Raw genomic sequence first — 22,538 nt, 5'->3', positions numbered from 1 at the left:
CCCAGTAGCTGGTCTGCTCGCTTCCAGATGTTGACAGAAGAGGGGATGTTGTTGCCATCAAATTCAAAATGAGCTCATGTTTTTCATGCAACAATAAAATGTCTGTTTAAACATTTAATATTTTTTATGCTCTATGATAAATTAAAAAAAATGAGTTAATGAGATTTACAAAGTCACCGCATTCTGTATTTATTTAAATTTCACACAGTGTTGCAGATTTTTTAGAATTCACTTTGTATATTTAGATATTTGACAGCAAAGTGTCGCAACTTTACTTTAGACTACATCTCTAAAACATTTCAACTAGAACAGTTTCTAGTTCCGTGGATTTGTGATAAGTAAGGGGCTTTACTTTTGTACGGTTTCAGTTTTGTGTCATTTGTTTAGCACTCACTCTTGGTCACCATCTAAGAAACGATACACGATAACTCTGGGTGAGAACAGAAGCATCAACCAAAGTGTATCAGTTATAGCTGTGTGTAGGTTAGTGGATCAACAGTTACCGGCAATAACTAATTTCAGTTATAAGGGGGCTCGAAAAAAATAAAAATAGGTCAAAAACATGGCACAGCTGCACTTGTTGTGATATCATCTGGTGACCTCACAGCCTCTGACTTTGAAGATTAGATTAGAAAGTGCGTCACCATCTAAATACTTGAGAATCTAACCCAGGGGCTTTCAGAAGAAAGATTTTCATTCCTCACGTAGTCATCGATCACACGTGCGCCGTCCCTCTGGCAGGTTCTTTCCAACCACATTTATCTCAACCATGATGAGGCATTTCCACAGCCTCAGTGAAGACCATCACTGGCATGTATAATGAGTCATTTTGTGTTCTTCTATCATGCTAGTGGGGTTTCATTTTTGGTGAACATGCTTTGTGTGGTGAAGCTGATGTGACTGACATGAAACCTAAAAAGTGGCTGAAACATGGTTTAAATGGACTGGTTAAAGTAAAGGGGTTGCAGTTCTGGTTTTATTTGTAATTCAGCACACTGACATGCTACACATTAACACAGTCAACATTTTCAGTTTTCACCTATGTTAGCCTGAGGTACAAAGGCATTGCTGAGGCTGCTGGGGAGCAGAGTGGTCTTAAATTTCATAATCCAAGTGAAACATTTCACTCGTTCTTAGGAATTTGTTCAGTGAGCTCAGTACCTTCAGATCTACAAGGTCTGAGTGGAAGAGGTTGTTATTAAACTGTCATACACTTACATTGGAAACTCTTTGGACCTCTATTAGAGCCTCACAGAAGTCAAAGGTGCAACAACAGGACAGCTGTGCACACTGCTTCTGCTGATTTGGGCATTCACCAAAGCAGGCTTTGTGTTTCTTTGCAAGGCAGGAAGGCCGGCATATGTTTTGCTAAACAGGCTACTTAAACTTGGTTTTATGTTCACACTCTGCCCTAAAACGAATAAAAGTTCACACATTTCCCATCATTTAAAGCGCCTCCTTGACGACAGAATGGGCTGACGAGCACTTTGGATATCAAACCTTTTATATGTGAAATAGCTGGAGTTCCCCTAGAACAACGTGAAGCAAGGAAAAACAGGTACACCACATCTATATTCACAACAAACACAGCTCAACAAACACAGCTATGTTCCTTTGCTTTCGACACTGCAGCGTGGTGCTTGGGTTTTTTTTCTTCTCTTTACCGCCCTTGCTAGTTTGCATCATCCGTTTGTTTTAGGAGAAGGCATCAGAGTTTTACATAAAAGGAATCACCTGTAGTGTTATTCCTGTGTGTGTGTGTGTGTGTGGGGGGGGGGGGGGGGGGGGGGATTTTCACATTCACACGTGGTTATTTTAGAAAAAAAAAGACAAATATAAGAAAACATGTGGTTAAAAAAAAAACCCTTTTTTTTGTTTACAAGATATGTTTGACTTAAATTATTTGTGGTGCTTACACCCTTGTGCCTACATTTCACGTTGCTACATCCAACAATTATTAATTTTTAATAATGAATTAATCATGTTTAGGTATAAACAGGATTAAAAAACAAGTCATAAACAAGAAGACAAAAATAAAACAAGGAAATAGTATTGTTATGCTTTAAATGAACTTTTAATTAAAATCAAATAGAATTTTGTGAAATTTTATCTTAAATGAAACACACAAAAAATGGTTAAATTAATAATGTACCTATGGTCAAATGGTACTTTAGCATCCCTTAAAACACTTTATAAATAATCACCAGTCATCAGAGTCGTGAAAGATTCAAAACTAACTTTATATGATTGAGTACAGTATGAGTACAACTGATCAGGCATTATAGTTAGCAGTAGCACTGACATAATACAATAAAGTGTGTACATGTATATATTTATTTATATATTTGCTACTCTGTGTAACAGTAGATGCTTCAGGATTATTTAGTAATACAGTATTAAGGGATTATTTGAAACAGGCTACATATTTTATCATCGTTTTATCCCCTTTAGATTCATTTAAAATTTGATATAAAATGTGTACCAGATCGAGCCGTTTAAGTGACAAGTGCACGCACCACGACCTCATCAACACGAGAGCTTTGATAATCTAGTATTTTTGATTCCTTTCCATCAGTGCTTGTTTGGTTGTCATTGGTCGTTGTTTTCCTATACTGCATGAGAGCTAACACAGGCTAAAACTAAACACATCTCCCATTTGTCTAAGTATGTGCCTGTAAAAACTAAAACATTTTATTAGAACTAGTTAACTTTAATTATCTCGAGCCATAAATAAATAGTAACTGGAGATAATCTCACAGTGGTGGGAAAAACAAAACACACACATACACACTCCCACAAAGCTAAATAAGGTGTATTATATCTATTATGATATTAGGCTGCTTATAATATAAGAGATAAATTATCGTCTACAAGATGCAATACAGATATAAGGAGGGTAACATCAGGATAACAGATGACTTCAGACCCTTTTTTCCTCAGAGAGCTTTTCTCAGCTCTCACCGCTGATTCACTGATTCACTGCAGATGGATCCTCGGAATGAGTGCAGATGTCACATCGCACGCCCTCAAGGTGTAATGACATCCTAATGATGCTTTTAATGTGATAATATATAAATATAGTAACCTATATGATAATAACATTGTATTTTTGTCATATATATATATATATATAATAATTATTATTATTATTACTGTTATTATTAATATTACTATTAAAATGATTCATTATTTGGTTTAGATTTTTGTTTCTGTGTTTTTGTATTTTAAAAAAACAAAACAAAGCAAAACAAAACAAAGAGTTTTTTGGTGTTACTTCCACAGTACACCCTTATAAGCCTGTCAGGTCTACAATGGCTTTAATGAAAATTGTATCATCTCTGAGGTAAGGGCTCTTTCCGGCCAGTTTGGCCAGCGGGCAGAAGAGTGGGCAGCCGCTGGCGATGTTCATCTCACTGATCGGCCGCTGGAAGGACGAGGAGCTGACGTCTGGTCGGAAAGCATCGATGATGTGCTCCCTGTTGTTCTGATCCAAGAGCATCAGAGTCACCTGGCGGGGAAGAAGAAGAGAAGAGGAGTTGGTTTCGTGCCGCTCATTGAGAGTTTCGTGCGTAAACGTATTAAAATGGTTCCCCACCTTCTGACTGAACGGCCACTTGAGCAGGGCGTCGCACTTTCCCCTCATGACGACGAAAAACAGCGAAAGGTGCGTTCCCCGGCCCGTCCCGTCACCATTCAAATACAACCTTAGACACATTTTGTAGCCATATTTGCTGGAGTAAAAAGCTGCGTGGAAAAAACAAAAAAAAGAAGGGTCAGAAATGGAAACGGAGCCTAAAACAGCATCATGTGAAATCAGCAGAGCCATGCACGCTCCCTGAAGAACAACAAGGGTGTAGCGGCGTGGAATTCCCCTCCGTCTACATGCCAGAAGATAATGTCATGTGAACTGTATGACCTCAAAACAAAACAGAAAAATCCCTCTCACCTAAAAGCATACCACACGTGATGTTTTTCCATCCTACCTGGTGAGAACATTGCAGGCGCTCGACCAGCCACGGCATCCTGCCTTCGGCGCGAGAAGTCGGAGATTTTCCAGACGAATACTCCGTCGTAGGTGCAGAACTGGAGTTCGCGCATCAGCTGTTCGGTCTCAGACAGCTGCAAGTCTCTCATGGTCAGCGTCCTCTCCAGCTGTCGGACTTTGTTAGACAGATTTTCAATCTTCTCTTGGTCTAAGCGGTGTTGGTGTGCGAATGCTTCCATTGTAACAGAACTGCGCTCCACCTCGCGGTTCAGGACGCACACGATGTTTTCTAAAGCGTTCACCTGTTGGTGAAAGAAAAAAAAAAGAAGAAGCAACAAATGATTACTTTCCCATTTCACCAAATGAACAGAGTGGTTACAAGCGACATCAAACCTGCTGAGACTCACTTTTTTTTCCAGGTCAACAGACTGCACCGAGGTCATGGGCCCGGCTCCCTCATTAGGATCCCTGTACAGGCCCACTCCGGAGTCCTCCTGCCACTCCCCGGCACCAGAGCCCTCTGAGCGAGCCCGAGTCGCTGACAGCACCAGAGGCAGCAGCAGACGCAAGTGCTCCATAGTACTGTTGAACTCGTGGTCACAGAGCTTCCCGTTCTCTACCTGACACAGAAACACGGGAGAGCTCGTCTAAGTTTTATTGAGACAAAGGTCAAACCAGTTAGTTTTGAGCTGTGGTGTCCAGTTTGTGCCTTCAGTAGGACAAATTTAGCTCTAGGTGTGGTGACTACCAAACTAGGCGAGTGGCTCCAGCAGTTCCCAGGAACAACATCGGAGATCTCTGTCCACAGAGTGCAGTCCTAGGAACAGTTAAGATACTGCACAGGACCCTCAAGCTCCCAGGCCTCCGGTAGAGGACCCAAGCTTGAAGGATAGACCGGATAGCGGGGGCGAGCGGGGAATGTTTTATATATTTTTAAACAGGTTTCACTTGAGTATTTACATGCAGCTTCTTTTGTTCTGTTGGCTCAATGAAAGTAAACCCAATTTAGATAAAGCTTAAAATAGCTCTAAGTATGTGTCTGGAGGCCTTTTAAGATGCCTGCTGAGTAGTGCTGATTGCTTCTAGAAGAACTGAAGAAACAGCCTTATCTAACCTTTTAGACGGCTTCCTGGCAGCATGAGCAAACACCTCCTTAACTGCCACGATAGTTTGATTCAAAGGTGCCTAAGCTCTCATTGGTGCTTGGGTATAATATCATATCACATCACATTTGCCAAACTGAGCTCAGCCAACTTTAAACTACTGACGAAAGCACAGAGCGCGAAATATCTCATGTGAAAGGGTCACGTGACTAACCTCAGGGAACACATTAGGAAGAAGGAGATGAGAAAATGCATTTAATAGCATTAAGTCTGCTCTGCAATGACACCAATTTATCCAATGACCCCCGCCGAAATCTTTTCTGTGTGCAACATATTCTAGCTTTCACGAGATAACTCACATCTATCTGTGCTCCAAATACAAAGCAGCTGGTGGGAGATGATTAGCCTTGTTTAGTTGGAAACTCCCTGGCTCTTTTGGAAGTTAAACCTCTAACAGTGGTTTTAGACTTCTGTGTTAAATCTACGCTCCTGAAACCCTATAATCAGTATAACTACACAGTCTGCACAGGTATAAATACTGGAAACAGCGTGTGCCGCTTACGTAGGCTACATCATACGCTCTACACAGATTCACGGCATACATCAGGCACAAAGCAGCCACTCATATCTTATGTTGATGTAAAACAGAACAGTAAAAACACCAAACAGTGATGCTGTGACTTTAGCCAGGCCAGCTCCTTCATCTGATTTCAACTTCATAATTTACTTACAACAGGAAAAGTATAAGCCACATTACTACCTTACTGTACAGGACATACATTTAGACTCCTTATTAAACCACAAATAAGCATCGAAATGAGAAAAATGAGTTCGATCACACTGGTCAACCCTCTACGATAAAACATAAGACAGGAGTTTTGGTGATTATGTAACTGCACCTACCATAGACTTGCAGCCCACTTCACTGAATGGACACGTGCTCTTTGACTTGGCGCAAGACTTCACATGATCATTGAACTGAAATGCAGAATGAACAAAGATAAAAGACCATTTATAAACAGTGCATCAACAGGAAAGTGGAAGTGAAGGACTCCTAGTCAAAAAGAAACTAAGTATCATAAGGAGACTGCCCTAAACCACTTAGATTACATTGAAGGTAACGGCGCTAACCTTTTCTCTTGGTATCTTCTTTTTTCCACAGTCCTTGCATTGCATGGGAAACTTCAGACAGATCTCATCATGGGCCTGAAATGCATCGTATAGCAGAACGTCACTTTGTGTCCATTAATGCCAACAAAGAAGAAGAAAAACAAAAAACAGTGTATTTTAGTGTAGTCTCTTTATGTCCCACCTTTATCTCTTTGAAGTTGAAGGTCATTTTGCAGTACTTGCAGTTGAGAGTTCTTGCCTCGCATTCTCTCTCATTGTGTCTGTCCTTCTCCGTGAGAAGGATAAGGGTTTGGCAGCCCTCGCACAGGACCCGCTCGAATTCACAGCGACCTTCGTGCTGAGCCTGAAAATAACAGACATTTTTTATTTGTTATTATTTTCGAACTGCCTGTTTGTTACTTGTAAAGCAGGTTTTCAGCATTGTGAAAGAGCAAACTGACAGTTGGATCAAACCCTTCCCAATCACTGATAAATAACCGCTTTTCAGGAAGTGTTTAAATGCAGGTGTAGCTGCTCTGGTACAGGGTGTATCCTTAGCTTCTATGTGGAAAAACAAGTGTTTTTTGTTTTGTTTTGTTCTTTAAAAAAAAACAAAAAAAAAACACCTCCAACTGACAAAAAAAGTGAAAGTAAAAGCACAATACACTGATTTGAGTATGAAAGAGATAACTACGGTTCTATGATTGCGCACACGATTGTGATCAAGATTATTTTGATATTTACTTGTTTTTCATTGCAACCCCCATTATATACACTTTTCTTACTTTCGAATGACATGCTAAGCAAACGAAATTTAAACAAAAAGCGAGCTCCACAAACATCTGATAGGAAAAAAAAGGGATGAAAATGTACCATAGAAATAGAATTATAATGAAGAGAAGATAAAAGGGGAAGTAGAATAATTAAAGAAATATATTTAAAGCTGTGTATTCGCCATTTAAAAATACCGGGAATCACGCAGATGGGGTGGAGCTTAAGGTGGGGTTAATCAACAGGGAAGTTGCAGTCTTTCAGAATGACTACCAAAGGCACGCTGCAGACCCAGAAGCAGAAGCTCAGGTACGTTAGCCGGTTTTTCGCTTTGACTGCTGACTTTCCAGACTTGCTACGCTCAAAAATCTTGAACCGGATCGCGTCAATAAAAATGACTCACATTTAGAAGATTCCTAATCTCATCCCTGTCCTCGGCACAACACTCCAACGCCTTGATGTGACTATTTTTTCCCCAGCTTCAGAAGGCCTCGCTATGGGTGTGTGCGACTAGCAATTTGTAGCTTTTCCCACACAGTGACAGTGACTAAGATACCAGGCCAAAAATATATGCAAAGTGGGTGTATCACACAGCATAATAGTTTGCGAAGCAACAATAAGAGGTTGGCATGTTTTGATCTTTTGGTGTCTTCTTTTTTATTGTTTTTTTAATAAGAGGAAGATTCATCTGCGTGCTAGTGCTTGGGATTCCATTTCCAATCCGTGCAAATCCCACACATTCGCCCAGCGTTTTCATTTAAACAGCATATCATTTTAACATTTCCCAGGTGAAAAACACACACGCGCACATACATGCACACTCACAAAGTGATGTAGATTAGGTCACACTGGTACGCTTAGTTAAAACCACAAACAGACAAGAATTGTTGTAAACATCCTTTTCACAGTGTAAGCATCATGGTGCCATCTGCTTACTACACAAACTACGTAGCTCATCTAAAACTGATGCTTACAGTAGAAACACAGCTGCAGACAGACACACACACACAAGGCTCAGTCGCACACACACTAACCAGCTTTATTTACTTCACGTGTCTTTCATGCATTTTTACAAACTCCAGTCTGTGTTCAATGAAATCTGGGTTTCTGCTAAACTGAATGAATACAAGCAGTTTCCTTAACAGCTCTATAGTTTAATGGTCAGTAACCCAGTCACGCTAAGCTCAACAGGGTTGTTCCATTCTGGTACTTTCCACTGAGCTTTTGTTGATAAATGAGGAGAGGCTGGGACTTTCCAGCCGCCTGTTAAGTTTCACTTCCTGTTTGCAGCAACGCAGCACATAGTACAGAGCGTGCTATGAAAGCTGATCTTTTTTCAGGGAACACAGTAACCCGGGAACGCAGATTATAGGTCAGATTACCCTCTCACGTAGATTAATAAATACTGACAAGGCTCTTTTTTGGTAGTGTAAACCTACACCCAGGTAAAAGGCAGCAATGCCCATGCCACAGGAAAAGACAGATTTCATACTTTACCTCATACTCTTTAATAGATCCAGTCCAGTTACAGCCCTGGTTCAAACACCTGGCTGGCAGGCTTGCTATTTCTCGGCCTGCTGCATTGTCTGGGAAAGCCTGTGAGGTGGGGGGTGGGGGGAGAGGGCAAAAACAAAGAGATCAGTGAACTCATAAAGCCTTCAATGCTCTTAAAAGAAAGCAGACAAGAGTAGGATGCATTGATGCATTGTGTGGTTAGGGAAACCCCCGCCAGATTGCAGTCATATTTTTTCCTCTAAAGGGCAGTAATCACATGCTGACTACTCCTAGCATAACAAAGACAGTGGGTTTGAAACCTGAATACATATAAAGGCTTACCTCACTGCTGTTTAGAATGGAAATGGGTTCCTCGTATATCTCCTCTTGACGGCAGGCTTCACATGGCTTTGGGCCAGAACTACCAAACAAGACAGGTTTGTGACTTTACTGTAAAAGCAGCGGCTCGACACCAACAGTCAGCAACAATTTCCTGCTGATCCAAAACTGCAGCAACTGCTGACCAGTGTGGATCACAGCTCGAGCAGAGGAACGTTTAATCAATACAAGGGAAATGAAAAGAAGCTTGTAAGCATCATATCAGTGGGACAAGAAGAAAAAAAAAAGAACTAAAAACAAAAAAAAGTTGCTTTAGCAAGTTTGAAGGCGATTAAATGAATAACCAAAACACACACACAAGCATAAACAAAGGGCACGTGTGGGTGCGACACATCACATGGTGAATTTATAACGTACATGATCTGGTTATTTTGAAACAAATAAAAGCACTCGGACAAATCACATGCGAAATCCACACATTTCACAATCACTTGTGTTACTGTTGTTTAAATGTTTGGGGAATTAACAAAGAGTCTGCCGGTTTAAAAAAAAAAAAAAAAAAAAAGGTAAAATTCCACATTTTCTGTCACATTTTGTTTAATTATACTTTCATTAAACATTAGATAACACATAACTGAAACGGACATCAACTAGAAATGAATTAGTGTATCCATGTATGTATCTGTAACGAATACACATCACAAATACTCGTTACAAATACGTTGGTGTGACACCTCTTTGTACTTGTAGTGAATATTCAATACAAATCCAGCGTTTTTCCTCATGTATTAGTTTTTGTTAATATTCTTTACGATTACTCTGTAATGAATTTGAATACATAAGGCAATGAAAACACTGGATTGGGTATTCATTACAAATACACCTCATGCATTAACAATCCACCAGTGTGTGAATGACTCAGAAAGAAGGTTTTAGAAAGAAGACCTTTAGAATGAATCAGCAACACCACATCCTTGTGATTCACAAACATCAGTATGACAGGTCCATCATGTGGGGCATGAGTCTGCATTAATAACTGATCTTGTCTGGACAAAACTCCCAGAGTTGAGGAAAGATGAGGAAAGGGTGTGCTGAAGCATGTCCAGTAAGACAGGAAACATTAGGTGCGGGGTAAGCAGTTTGGTCTAAGGACCTCCGGTCTACCTGGTGAGCTGCTTGAAGCAGTGTACACAGAAGCGGTGGCCGCACTGAGCCTGGACAGGCTTCCTCAGGACCTGGAGACATTGCTGACATTTATATTTATTTTCCATGGGCACTGACAGGACACTGAGGGGAATCCCTGGTAAAGAGTTGGGACAGTCCAAAGAAATACGGGCCATTCTTCTCCATCAATCTGGTGCTATATCCTGTTAATGAGAACACAGAGAAACAGCTGTCAACAACCAGGCAGGAACTAACTGCAAAGATGGAATATAAACTCAAACTAGCAGTGAATTACCCGCTGGCAAGCTTAACTATTTAAAAGATCACCATGAGAATCTGTGTGACCCTCGAGGAAATATTTGTCCACGCTACTGTGTAAGTCTTGGCACAGCCAGCAATGCCACACAAAAAAAGAAAAGCATGGTAATAATATTCAAAAATATGGAAAACCCTGCTTAACACTGCAACGGCTGAAACAAGATCAGCAAGTCAAATGACTTGAAGACATAGGTACTTTTTCTTTTTGAGTTATCAGAAAAAGTCTTGTGATTGGTGGGATAAACATAGCTGTGAGAGAAGCAGCATCAGGATATACAACCTAATCTATTTAAACACGTATCTAAACCCGTTTAAAAAAAATCCCCTGCTTACAAAGAGCTGAGTAACTTTAAACTGTAGAACTTGGTTTTGTTGTACAGCATTTCCAGATAATAATCAGATAAGCATCTTTCTACTGAGAAATACTAGTGAAATATTTCTCACTTTAATGCGGTGTGAAATGCAAACACAGCATTTACACGAGCTTTGCTGATATCTTTTGTACTTCACAGAAACGATGATGATGATGCCAGGCATCAGACAGCATAGCACATGTATTTTGGGTCTTTCCTTTAAATACTTTTCCTGCAATGCTGTCAACATTTCTCACCCTCCACAAATAGTTTCTGTTACCTTTGTTTCAGTTTCAAGCTCGCTTTAAAGCGTTAACACTAAAAGATCACTTAAGTCACGGTTTCTTACAGGAATGGCACTTATAGGGGTGCTGGCCACAGCTCCACCATGTGCTCAATTTGAGTAAGTTTAACTAAGTAATAGCGGGTACTGAAGGTACAGTGAAACACAGTGGCATAAATTAAAGGACGAGAAAGACGCAGACCCTTTTAAAAATCGTTTTAACATTAGCTACTTAAGTCAAAGTGACCATTAACCGTGTTAAAAGACTAAGACCCAATTACACTGCTGCCTGTTTTCCCAATTACCCCAATTAGATGTTTGATGCTTCACCAGATTACACAATTTGTGTCTTGACTTTTTCAAACCATGTTGCTGGCATCAAATTCACAATCAGCTCAACTTTAAAACAAAACTAAATTCTGTTCAACATGTAATATCTTTGCATTTTAAAATATAATGTCCAGCAAAAATGTCCAATCAATATCTGGGCTTTACATGAATTCAATTTTTAAATGCATTAACTTGAAGCTCCTTTTTGAATATATATTCTACAAGTGGAAAAGGTTTGCCAGCACCCTCTCTCCACACACACACACACACACACACACACACACACACACACATATATATATACTTTATATTATTTTATACCTGGTTAAATTAAGGCACCAAATTTAGGAAACCCTCATGGTCTTTGGTTAAAATACCTCCTTTAACTGTGTTCAGTATGTCTTAGAAATTATCAAGAGTTATATTCTGGCAATCAGAAGATGGTAAACATATTTTTTACATTTACATTTAAACAATATCTTCCCTCACTAATTCTAACTGTTTAAAATCATTCTTCCATTAAAGTACTTTATGGTAGGAAATCATTTTAGACTGAAATCTGTGAAGAAAAAAGTGAATAAAGAAAATGCCCAACTGGCAGAAAACTCACCCCACCTGGTTCACAGACACCAGAATATTATGCACTGTCTGCTTCCTAATCACTTATCACTGCCAGTAATAATCTGGCACAGTTCACCTCACGCTTCCTACATTTGTCTACCTCAGACTAAAATCACAGCATATAGTGGCAGCTATTTCACCCACTGCATAAAGAACAGCACCAGGGCTTATTTTGTCTTTGCAAATATCCCTTCTGTCACAAATTTCTGTAAATGTTTATTCTGTCGGTATTATGCAATTTTTTTTATTTTTATATATATATATATATATAAAAATTCCCTTATGAAAAAATGTGTGGGGAATGTCTAGTGTTTGTTTTTCCCATAACCAGCAGATGACAACTCTTACTGATATATTTCCTTACTGATATATTTCATATATTTCCACTGCATGTGTAAGTGGGTTTTACAGGTGTATAAATTATATATAATACACGCCTGCATGTCAAAGAAAACTGCAAGGAATGTGGACAAAGTGCACCTTTGCATGTCACAAACTTGAAAATATGGTTGTTTAAGTTTGTGGTGTTTGTAGGCTTAAGGTAATATGTGGCAAAAGCCACACAGCTTAACAGTGCTGTCTCACCATTCAACCATTTATGTTCTTAAGTCAAAGCAGGTGCTAAGGTGAACAGAACAACACCCATACAGTAAATGTTAATGTTTAACTAAATGTGAATGGTGTATGCAATTCCAACAAAACAGCTCAGGTTTTTCCCCACAAAGAAATAAAGTGGTAAATTCCAAATTGTGTCTACAAAACAGCACCACTCCTGATGGTCACGAATTTTCAATGAACTTTTTGCAGACGTGGTCTCCAAGCAGAACATATCTGAATCGTGTTTTCAGTGGATTTTTCCTTAGACCAATTTAGATCCTTTTCAAACAAAGCAACTAACTTTCATGGGGGGAAGTAAGACCACACAGAAAGTGGATGTTGAATCAAAAGATAGATGCAAGGAAAACCCCTATGTTTTAATTTCAGTGGGAGTATTAACACTGAAACTGGAAATAGTTAATCCAACTCCAATACATCACTCAATAAATAAATAAACATAATATATGTAAATCCAAATACCCATAGCTAAAAAAAAAATAAGAAGCTTTGTGTCCTTCCTACAAACTCATCTACAAGAATTTTTTTTAGATGAATCACATTACAGCCAAGATCAGCTTACTGTCTAAAGATCCAGCTTTTAGAGTTTCATTTCATTTTTATTTATAACTGTGCTTCACATAAATTTAACCTCTTAACTGTTACTTAAATCTTAGAAATTTCTAACAAAATGAAATACTTTGGCATCTTGTTTGTATATGTTTGTTTTAAATCTAGATTTCTGTTGAACCTTTATTTTTAGAGTTTTACTTATCTCACCCTGAATTAGAACATATAGTAATATATGATTTGAATACACTGTTAATAATTTCATATTAAGGCAGGAAACGCTGCTTTTCTTTGGAAGCTCTTTCTTCCCGCGTGTATTTATTTGAACGCAATTCAATTCTGCCACTCACCCCATTCACATGAAATCATGAGTAACTTTTCTGTTACTGGTATTGCGTAAGAAGTTCAAGCCTAACTTCATTCTTACAAAACTTAACTGAAAAGCTGCGGCAACCTGCTGTGAGCGAAAAGGCGTGCAAGCTCGTGTTTGGATAATGTTGTAATTACAACATCAATTCAGCGCGATCACTGGATCGCGTGGAAACTAGTCATAATTGTCAGAGAAACACACAATGAAACACTGTGCATTGAAATATCAGAAACAAGAATTTAAGTTATATAAAAGGTAACACACACGAGGCCTACGTACAGCTAAACCTTGAAAAGTGACCTTTGTCATGTACAGCAGCATAAACTTTTCTGTGAAACGAACAACACAGCCAGCAACAACGAAATAAAGCAACAACAACAACAACAACAACAACAAAAAGAATACAAAATTTCAGTCTCAACATTTCAGCTTCTGTCTCAGACAAATAACCACAGCTGCTCTTTAAAGCTACACCCAGCGTTGCTCAAAGCCTAAAAAACATCCTCTTCCTGGGGAGACTCGTCCTCTCAGCTCGCCATGTTGCCCTGCGTGTTAACGCTGAACTTCTGCGAGTTCAGTGTGAAAATGCAGGGTGCTTCAGACCCTTTCTCATACAAAAGCCCAAACCTGAATGTTTACTCACCGAGTTCGCAAAGACTGTCAGTGGATCTTACAGTCGTCACCACCACGGACACTATTTCACCTCGTAACTTAGCTACACCCTTAACACGTAAGCATCGGAAACTACGGTATATAAACCCGGCCAGCGCGTTCAGTAGCAGAGAGCTTACAGAGAGCTTAGCCACTGTGATGTAGGCTGTTTAGCATCTATTTTACTAGATTAGCTCCTGTAATATTTTAAATATTATTTTAGAGTTTGGGCTATTGCTTTTATTAAGCAATTGTGTACTTTGGCACGTAAAAAACACTTTAATTATTTTAATGAGCACCTGCGAACTTCAAACAGCTAACATTAAAGTGTGTTTGCTTTTACGACTTATACGTTTACCTACTCAGACAGATAATTGCTAGTGAGTTATAGGAAGGGATTCACAGCATGCAAACTGACTAACCTTGGAGTCTGGCCTGTGTTTCTCAACGAGGGGAAAACGCAACTCAACTTAGAACTCGCTCTTTATCATAATTCACGGACGGGTGTGTCACTAAGTGCACTTAGTTTTAAGCTGCTGTTAGCGAGGGCGCAGTAACGGCTGGGTTTTTATATGAAAGCCCAAAGCCACCCCTCTCAACGTAGTTTGGGCTGCTCCGAAGCCGAAAACAAGTGCTCCACTCACGCATGCGTACTACCGCAAAAGAATGTGGCCGCTGATACCCTTCCGATGGATCAACCGGCGGCGACACTGTTTTACAGTTTCTAAAGGTACGAGTTTAAGAAGGTGTCCTCTGTGTTACAGCTTAGTGTTCTTAAAAATAAACCTGGTGGTAAGTTGATAAAGGAAAGAAGTAGTGTGGGAGCCTTGCTGTCAGCATACACCAGGCACAGGGCTACGCGTTACTTAGCAGTATGTCAACCAACTGTTAGCTTAACGTCAGGGAAATGTTCATCATTGTTTACCGAATCACTCTTAAAGAAAACGTTGTAGCAGGCGAACAACACATACACTACACTGGGATGATCTTTTGAGCTATCTATGCTCTTGTAGCTCATGCAGATCATTCATGGCGTGTACAGACTCAAAATGTGACGTAAATTAAGCACACGTTTCTGCCAAAACACATACACAAGACAGGACTGTGGCTTTCTTCTCTCAGAAGGAGCCAACATTGTTGTCATTATTGTTTTGTGTTTTAGTTTTTGATTTTATCACTTACGTCAATCAGTTTTTCACTTTAAGTTCAGGTAGGTTTTATTGCTTGAAAATACTTAATTTTACAGGTTTCAGTGTTACTTTTAGTCCCTATAATCTTTGTTACATTGAGGCCACACTAAAGGAAAGCTTTAGGAAAATCAGTGCAGGTATTACAATAAAAACTCGTCTGATGGCTGAAACACAACCCTCCATCATATCATATGTGGTTGCAGTTAGAATTTGGGAACTCTAACTAATGGAACATATCTCGAAAAGACTTGTTTATGAGGAGACGGAGACCTATTTTTGCATTATTTGAACAATGAAGGGAGAGAAACACATTAGCTTCATCTATCTATTTATAATTTTCATTTTTAGATTTATTTATATTTAAGCATTATTATTATTATTATAGAAAAGTAATTTTGTGAATGCTATATTCTGCCGCCATAACTGTAAATGTGACAACTGTAATATAACAATGAATGACTAATTTTTTAAGTGTTAATAAAAATTAAGTAAAAAAAAAACATCTTTTGAAAGCAGTTGATTCACATTGTTCAAGACATCCAGAGTCTCAATACACATATCCATCAATGCCTCATCAGCCAAGCTATTATAAAATATTTGCCATACTAACAGATAGTTACTGAGGATATTTCCTCTGTATTTATTTAAATGTAATTTTAGTCAGTTTTCCAGGTTCAAAAAAGTCATTTAATTTAGTTTTAATCTGTTTCAAAAGTCTAGTTTTTATTTTAATTTTACTTAATTAAAACTTTTTTCTTTTTTCCCCTCTAGTTTTAGTTAACTCTAATAACTTTGATGTGCAGTGCAGTCTGTTACTACAAATAAATGATCTGAATGGTTTATCCTGCCATAAAGGTTTTGGTATTTGGACACTCCACTATCAATAATCGGTTTAGTTGTTTTTTGTTATAACAGCAATAGAATAAATATGTCTCTATAGAATAGTGCAGCATTTAATACCACTCCATCTTTTCCGTAGTAGTTTGTGTTCAGCAGCTGCACAGCAGCAGCACTGAGTTTGCAAACATCCACTACGATGGACTGTACCCTGGACATATTCCCACCACCACCGTTCAAAAAGCTCTCTTGTCCATTGGGTCAGGTGTGGCGGCACTGCAAAACCCCTACAGACATGGTGAGACACTCACGTGAGCATTTCCGTGTGCACTGATTTTCTTTCTGTGTGTTAGGGACTATAAATCGGTTAAGATGAGGATGTTTAATCAAAGTGCTGTTTACAAGGTCAGTTATAAACCTTAAAGCACAGCTGTTTTTGGGTTGAGGGGCTTTGGAGTTAACTGTATAAAATTTAGTGCCAAAATTTACATTTGAACTTTTTTGCCTTTGTGTCTGAATCACAGAGATCGGAGCCTAACCTTAATTTACATGTATTTTTTGAGCCAGTGTTTTCACTGTACAAACTGTCTTCTCGATCTCCAAAAAAGAACAAAGTAGCACAAAATATGTAAGAATAAAAAAAGCTGTGTATTTTTGGTATTTTGCTACTTTGAGGAATTCAGGCTTCTTGGTAAAACTGATGTCAGCCAGTCTCCAACTGATAGGGATGTGAACAAGTCTGACCTTGATGTGGCTTCAGATTGTGGGATTGTTTTCCATTTTTCAGAAATGATACCACTGATTAGTTTCTTTTCCCATGTACTGATAAAGCGTTTTGTATTCATCCTCAAGGGCTTATTCTCTGGAGACCTTTAGTACGTGACTTAAAATGTCTTGGAAACAAAAATGAGACTAAATACAAATTACAGCCACATATTAGTTACCCTGAAACTCCAATGAAGGAACAGAGTCATAACACCTGTCAGCTGACATTTAGTGAGGTTTCTCATGACATCCACTGCTTAGTATCGATTCATGTCCAAAAATAAATTGATAAATAAATGGATTTTTTTTAAAAAATGCATTTTTCACAGGCACAGAGGTCTTTCCCAGCTCCGTCTTTAAAGCAGACTGATTAAAAGTTTGTGAAGTTTCTGAGTATTGCTTCCATGATGAGTAAACAGTAGTGACCTGTTTAGAATTAACACATGGTTTCTTTACTGTAAATAAAAATATCGTCAACTTTTCACTGTACTGTCATGATGTTGAACTCGGTGCCCTTGAATTTCATGAAACTCTGGGTACTTTACAGACATGGTTGCAGTCCTGGGGGAGACAACGGGACACCTAGCACTCATAAAGCTCAGGGACAGGATGAGAAATGACCCTGAAGGCTACGCTGTCCTAACGTGAGTCAGTGTGGCAGAACGTCATAGTGCTTTCTGCTTCGGGCACATTAAAAATATGTGTCCTGTCTTCGAAGGACGCTGTTTAAAATGTAAAAAAAACCAAAACACCACAATGGTGTGATGTGCAAATCTGATAAACCCGTAGTTTATTCACAATAGAACATAGACAACAAATTAAATGTTTAAACAGAGAAAATGTATCATTTTTATAATTTGATGGCAGGAACCTGACTGGGTATAAAAAGAGCATCTTTAAGAAGCAGCATTCCTCAGAAGTAAAGATGGTCAGAGGTTCATCAGTCTGCAGAAAACTGCATCTACAAGTCATTGAACAGTTTCAGAATTAATGTTCCTCAGTGTAAAATTGTGAAAACTTTGAGTTGCTCATCATCAACAGTTTAGTTGGAGAATCTGGAGAAATCTCTGTGCACATAGGCAAGGCCAAAATTAGTACTACATTTCTGGTGTTTTTGGACCCTGGCAGGAACCCTGCTGTCTTCTCTAAGCTATCCATTTAAAGTGGATCGAGGCAAAGACAAAGACAGTTCTGTAGTCAGAAAAATCCAAATTTAGAATCTTTGGGGCGAAAACATGGATGCTGCAAGACTAAAGAGGAGAGCGACTATTCAATTTGTTATCAGCGCCTGCATCTCTCTCTAATGGTATGGGAGTGCAACAGTGCACATCTGGAGAGGTAACATCAAGCAACTGAAAGGTATATACAGATTTTAGAGCAATATACGCTCCCATCCAGATGATGTCTTTTTCAGGGAAGGCCTGAAAGCAAGACGATGCTAAAGTGAAAATATGACAAAGAAGACCCAGGACTGCTGAGCAGCTGGAATCCAAAAGTCCAGCAGCTGGTTTCAGTTTTTCACAGTTTAAACATTCTATATGGTTAAGCTTGCATTGCATTAGTTTTTATTTATATTTTACACAGCATCACAGCTTTTTTGGAATTAGTGTTGCGCTTTATTCTTATTTGATTTGATCTTGCAGAGAAAGGCCGAGGATCCGGCTGTCTACGCTCGATCTGACAAAGATGGCTTCGCTGCCTGACGGCTCCTTTGGGAGGGAATACCTCAGATTTCTGGAGGACAATGTGAGTATTTGCTGATGTGATGTGCATATATACTTGTTTTTTTGTGCATTTGTAAACACTTATTGTTTGGTATAAACACGCTTCCTTCCTTCTTCCGTTTTTGAATTTTTCCCTCAGGATGTGACTCCTGACTCAAGAGCAGACGTGAAGTTCGTGGACAACGAGGAGCTAGCTTATGTCATGCAGAGATACAGAGAGGTCCACGACTTGCTGCACACCTTACTGGGCATGCCCACTAACATGCTGGGTGAGTCGAGTTCTGTGTAATCTGAAAATGCTATTTTCTGACATTTACTTTTATCAAAGTAAAGGTTTATTTATAGAAACTTCACAGCCAAGCCACGCATTGTCTTTATATAGTGCATACCTAATTGTATGTCAGTGAGAGTTATTCTGTGCATGCCTGAACAAATGTTTCCAGTTTTACAGCAAAAAGATTTGAACTTCATTTCTTCGCTCCCAAGTTTTCTCATCCAGTTGTCTCTACAAACCTACAAATCTCTAAACATACATTTTAAGTCCATTTGATATAAAGTGTTGACCTGAGTTTTCAGTTTTGCAGGTATCTCCTATTTGACCAATTCTATATCAGAATAAACCTGCCAAAAACTCTGAGAAATAGGGTTCACACAGAAGTTATTTTAATACACTGTTGGCTGACAACTTCTCCTTTTCTTTCTCCTAATTTAATCTTTAATTTGCATGTTTGTGTCCTTTTCTGTGTCTTCCGTTCAGGTGAAGTCGCTGTGAAATGGTTTGAAGCTACTCAGACCGGGCTTCCCATGTGTGCTCTTGGAGCTGTGCTAGGGCCACTACGGCTAAATGCAAGGTATAGTTGGGATAACAGGAGAGTTACAGTTTGACTGACTTGCTGAAATTTCTGTAAGTGCTGGGTTGAGTCTGATTACAGGCTGACGTCTGTTTCAAAAAGCAGCAATAATGTTGAGTTTAGAACTAAACTCCTTATATGATTACATTTTTGTGCAGCTTATGAAAAAATGTGACATCATCAGTGGAGCTCTGATGCCAGGATTCTCCATTTTAATGCAGTATTTCGATTCAATTCAGTTTCATTTATAAAGCGCCAAATCAGAACAACAGTCACCTCAGTGTGCTTTATGTTTTAAGGTAAAGACCCTACAATAACACAGAGAAAAAAACAACAAGATTTCCCACCAATGACTAACAGGATGAAAGAAAAACTCCCTTTTAACAGAAGTAAACCTCCAGGAGAACCAGGCATCTGCTGCTTTCAGTTAGGAATGACACACCGAAGAAAGCCAGAGATTAATAATAACTAATGATACAAATATAAAGCTGTGCTCTACATCCATTACTATTTAATAACAAATCGGTCACATTAAAGGCTAAAGAATTTATATTTAACTGGAACTTCAGCATGAACATCGATGCGCTCTGTGGATGGCTTTCATATTAAAGGAAATGAAATCAGAGCTGCCTCAGCAAGAGGGGAAGAGTCAGAGAGAAACTCAGGGCTCAGTGAAAAACCCCACCAGAGCATCTGTTACCTTGGTAACTAACCCAGACTTTAAGTCAGCTCTCTTCCTGCAACAGAAATCTAGCTAAAAAAAAAAAGAGAGAGAGAAAGAAATCCAGCTATTAAAGATCAGATAAATATTGTTCTAAAAGGGGAACAGCAAGCTCAACAGGAAGGAATTCAATGTTGTAATCAGTTGTTCTCGTGAAATATGAGAATAAAAAGGGAGCCAGAGGGAGAAGTGAAAACCCGGACCACTCTCCAAGTGGAGATGGAAGTGAATGTTAGATTGTAGACAAAAGTGTTCACTCCCAAATCCAAATCATTTTCAGGTGTTCTGATCACTTCCATGGCAGCAGGTGAATAAAATCAAGTACCTAAGCATGCACTCTGCTGTTATAGGTGCAAAGGGTGGGCCAATATGTTAAACCCCATGGATTAAGAATGGGATGTTACTCAAGTTCATATGCTTGTGAAAGTAGACGAGTGAATACTTTTGGCAATGTAGTGTATGTAAATCCATCTAAGTCCATTTCTGGAGAATTTGACGTGTCATTGTTTCTTGAAATAAAAAGCAATAAACCATCTCAGTTACCCAGAAGCCAAACTTGCATTTACTGTCATCACCGAATGACCGCCTCGTCTTTATAACAGTTCTTCACTTTCAGTTCAGCACAATGGAGAAACTAATCGAGATGATCAGAAGTCCTTTTGTACTCAGATTTAGTGGATACAGTGTAAAAAGTCCAAAATAAAACATCTGGAAGCAGTAAAATCCTGTAAGTGACTAAATTGTGCGTGGGTGTGGGATGATGAAATGTATGTGGGCTGTTTTCCTGCAAATATAAAGTCTTCCTCATTTAATACCTGTGAACTTCCTCAGTATCAGGGGACTTTGTTGTTTATTGGCCAGGTTTCCTCATTATTGTTATATGACGCTCTCATCTTCCTTCTTCCTCCTTCTCCCAGTCGTTTACAGTCACTCTTTACATCTTTGGGCCCGTGGGCTCTCCAGAACGGACGGTGTGCTCGCTGCGTCCTCAGCATCTTCTACGAGAGGCGCTGGGAGCAGAGCCTCGAGGACCTCCGGCGAGAGCTCAACATCGAGCCACCTCCTGTCATACCAAAGGCTAAGAAGAAGAAGACCTGAAGAGGGAAAACATAATGAATGTTCTGGAAATTGCTCTACAAGAGACTAAACCAGAAATATGTAAAAGATTCTGTGGAAATTTGTAATGCTGGGGGGAAGGGAGAATTTCCCTCTGCAAAGATTTGAAAAATCTCCTTTCCTGTTTTTCTGGTTTTAACGGAAGATGATCTCAGCTGATGAGACGCTTTTATTTGTGTCTGATTCTGCCATGTAACTAGAATTATTAAAGTTGTTGTAGTTATTAAAACAGGCTTATTTTTTGACACTAATATTACTTTTTGCTCAGAAGTTGTAACCTCAGCCACTGTGTTTTCTATTGTGTGCATGTGGCAGAGTTCATTGGATACAGTGAAATACATCACAGTGTTTAAGTTGGATTTGTGGTACTTTTACAGAAAGATGTATTTACACAAAATATCTGCACTTGTTCATCTGTCATTGCTCATTAACTGAAACTTGAAATGTGCTCTCAGGGGTATTCTGACTTTTTGTTTTATCGCCTGGTACTTTTCACTTTCTGTGTTCTACAGGGTGGGCCATTTATACGGATACACTGTAATAACATGGGAATGGTTGGTGATATCAAAGTCCTGTTTGTGGCACATTAGTATATGTGAGGGGGCAAACTCCTCAAGATGGGTGGTGACCATGGTGGCCATTTAGAAGTCAGCCATCTTGGATACAACTTTTGTTTTTTCAATAGGAAGAGGACCATGTGACACATCAAACTTATGGTGTGCTTGGTTTCAACGTAACTTTATTCTTTCATGAGTTATTTACAAGTTTCTCTTTGTTCACAGCCATTGACATGTCGAAGAGGTTAACACGTGAGGAGCGGATCGAAATTGTGTTGATATCTGGTGAACGCAGTAACCGGGTCATTGCAGCAGATTTCAATGCACGACACCCTACGAGACCACCCATCTCCCATGCTACAGTCAGCAAACTGCTTGCTAAGTTTCGTGAAACTGGTTCAGTGTTGGATTTGCCAAAATGTGGACGCAAGAAAACTTTCACTAATGAAGAAACATCAGTGGCTGTCCTAGCTTCATTGAGCAAGAGCCCACAGCGTAGCACTCGCCGCATGTCACTGGAGAGTGGCATTAATCAAACATCCCTTCGGCGGATATTAGCTACTCACAAATGGCACCCTTACAAACTCCAGCTACTGCAGCATCTCAACGAGGATGACCCAGATCGGCGCACAGAATTTGCAGAATGGGCAAAACAAAAATTGGAACAGGACCCTCAGTTCACGCAGAAGATTTTGTTCAGTGATGAGGCAAACTTTTATGT

The 22,538-nt window shown here is 39.3% G+C and overlaps 2 protein-coding genes across 4 annotated transcripts; one reads left to right on the top strand and one right to left on the bottom strand.

Moving 5' to 3' along the window:
• Nucleotides 1-2,221: 2,221 nt before the first annotated feature.
• On the bottom strand, nucleotides 2,222-14,640 carry traf2b (Tnf receptor-associated factor 2b). Of its 2 annotated transcripts, none has more exons than XM_086300813.1 (11): nucleotides 14,479-14,640; nucleotides 9,967-10,169; nucleotides 8,806-8,884; nucleotides 8,467-8,565; nucleotides 6,401-6,562; nucleotides 6,220-6,294; nucleotides 5,992-6,066; nucleotides 4,393-4,605; nucleotides 3,984-4,287; nucleotides 3,596-3,744; nucleotides 2,222-3,508 (listed from the first exon to the last, which is right to left on the bottom strand). In XM_086300813.1, exons 2-11 carry the CDS (start codon nucleotides 10,140-10,142, stop codon nucleotides 3,290-3,292), a joined length of 1,551 nt encoding a protein of 516 aa, XP_086156939.1. In that variant the 5' UTR covers nucleotides 10,143-10,169; nucleotides 14,479-14,640; the 3' UTR covers nucleotides 2,222-3,289. The 2 variants fall into 2 exon arrangements, with proteins under 2 accessions (XP_086156939.1, XP_086156940.1); XM_086300814.1 differs by lacking the exon at nucleotides 14,479-14,640 and adding an exon at nucleotides 14,049-14,187.
• coq4 (coenzyme Q4 homolog (S. cerevisiae)) lies at nucleotides 14,277-21,489 on the top strand. 2 transcript variants are annotated; one of them, XM_086300817.1, is made up of 7 exons: nucleotides 14,277-14,786; nucleotides 16,229-16,381; nucleotides 17,396-17,492; nucleotides 18,492-18,594; nucleotides 18,712-18,841; nucleotides 19,330-19,423; nucleotides 21,062-21,489. In XM_086300817.1, exons 1-7 carry the CDS (start codon nucleotides 14,723-14,725, stop codon nucleotides 21,240-21,242), a joined length of 822 nt encoding a protein of 273 aa, XP_086156943.1. In that variant the 5' UTR covers nucleotides 14,277-14,722; the 3' UTR covers nucleotides 21,243-21,489. The 2 variants fall into 2 exon arrangements, with proteins under 2 accessions (XP_086156943.1, XP_086156941.1); XM_086300815.1 differs by having other exon boundaries at nucleotides 14,283-14,786; nucleotides 16,226-16,381.
• Nucleotides 21,490-22,538: the final 1,049 nt, after the last annotated feature.

Source organism: Aulonocara sp. 'chitande type north' Nkhata Bay, linkage group LG7 (assembly GCF_057382095.1).
Source record: "Aulonocara sp. 'chitande type north' Nkhata Bay isolate Kocher_YH1m ecotype deep benthic linkage group LG7, A_spYH_male_GT1.1, whole genome shotgun sequence".
Taxonomy (NCBI): Eukaryota; Metazoa; Chordata; class Actinopteri; order Cichliformes; family Cichlidae; genus Aulonocara; species Aulonocara sp. 'chitande type north' Nkhata Bay.
The sequence above is the reverse complement of the archived record's forward strand: the minus strand, read 5'-3'. Positions and strand labels throughout refer to the sequence as shown.

Bases quoted from the DNA above. Each gene is read 5' to 3' on its own strand.
- coq4 (XM_086300815.1), top strand. From the start codon at position 14,723: ATGTGGCCGCTGATACCCTTCCGATGGATCAACCGGCGGCGACACTGT. The intron at 17,493-18,491 runs GTGAGTCAGTGT...TTGATCTTGCAG, and splicing joins GAAGGCTACGCTGTCCTAAC to AGAAAGGCCGAGGATCCGGC. The intron at 18,842-19,329 runs GTGAGTCGAGTT...TCTTCCGTTCAG, and splicing joins CATGCCCACTAACATGCTGG to GTGAAGTCGCTGTGAAATGG.
- traf2b (XM_086300813.1), bottom strand. From the start codon at position 10,142: ATGGCCCGTATTTCTTTGGACTGTCCCAACTCTTTACCAGGGATTCCC. The intron at 6,067-6,219 runs GTTAGCGCCGTT...TCTGCATTTCAG, and splicing joins AGAAGATACCAAGAGAAAAG to TTCAATGATCATGTGAAGTC. The intron at 3,745-3,983 runs GTAGGATGGAAA...TTTTCCACGCAG, and splicing joins GCCTGCAATGTTCTCACCAG to CTTTTTACTCCAGCAAATAT.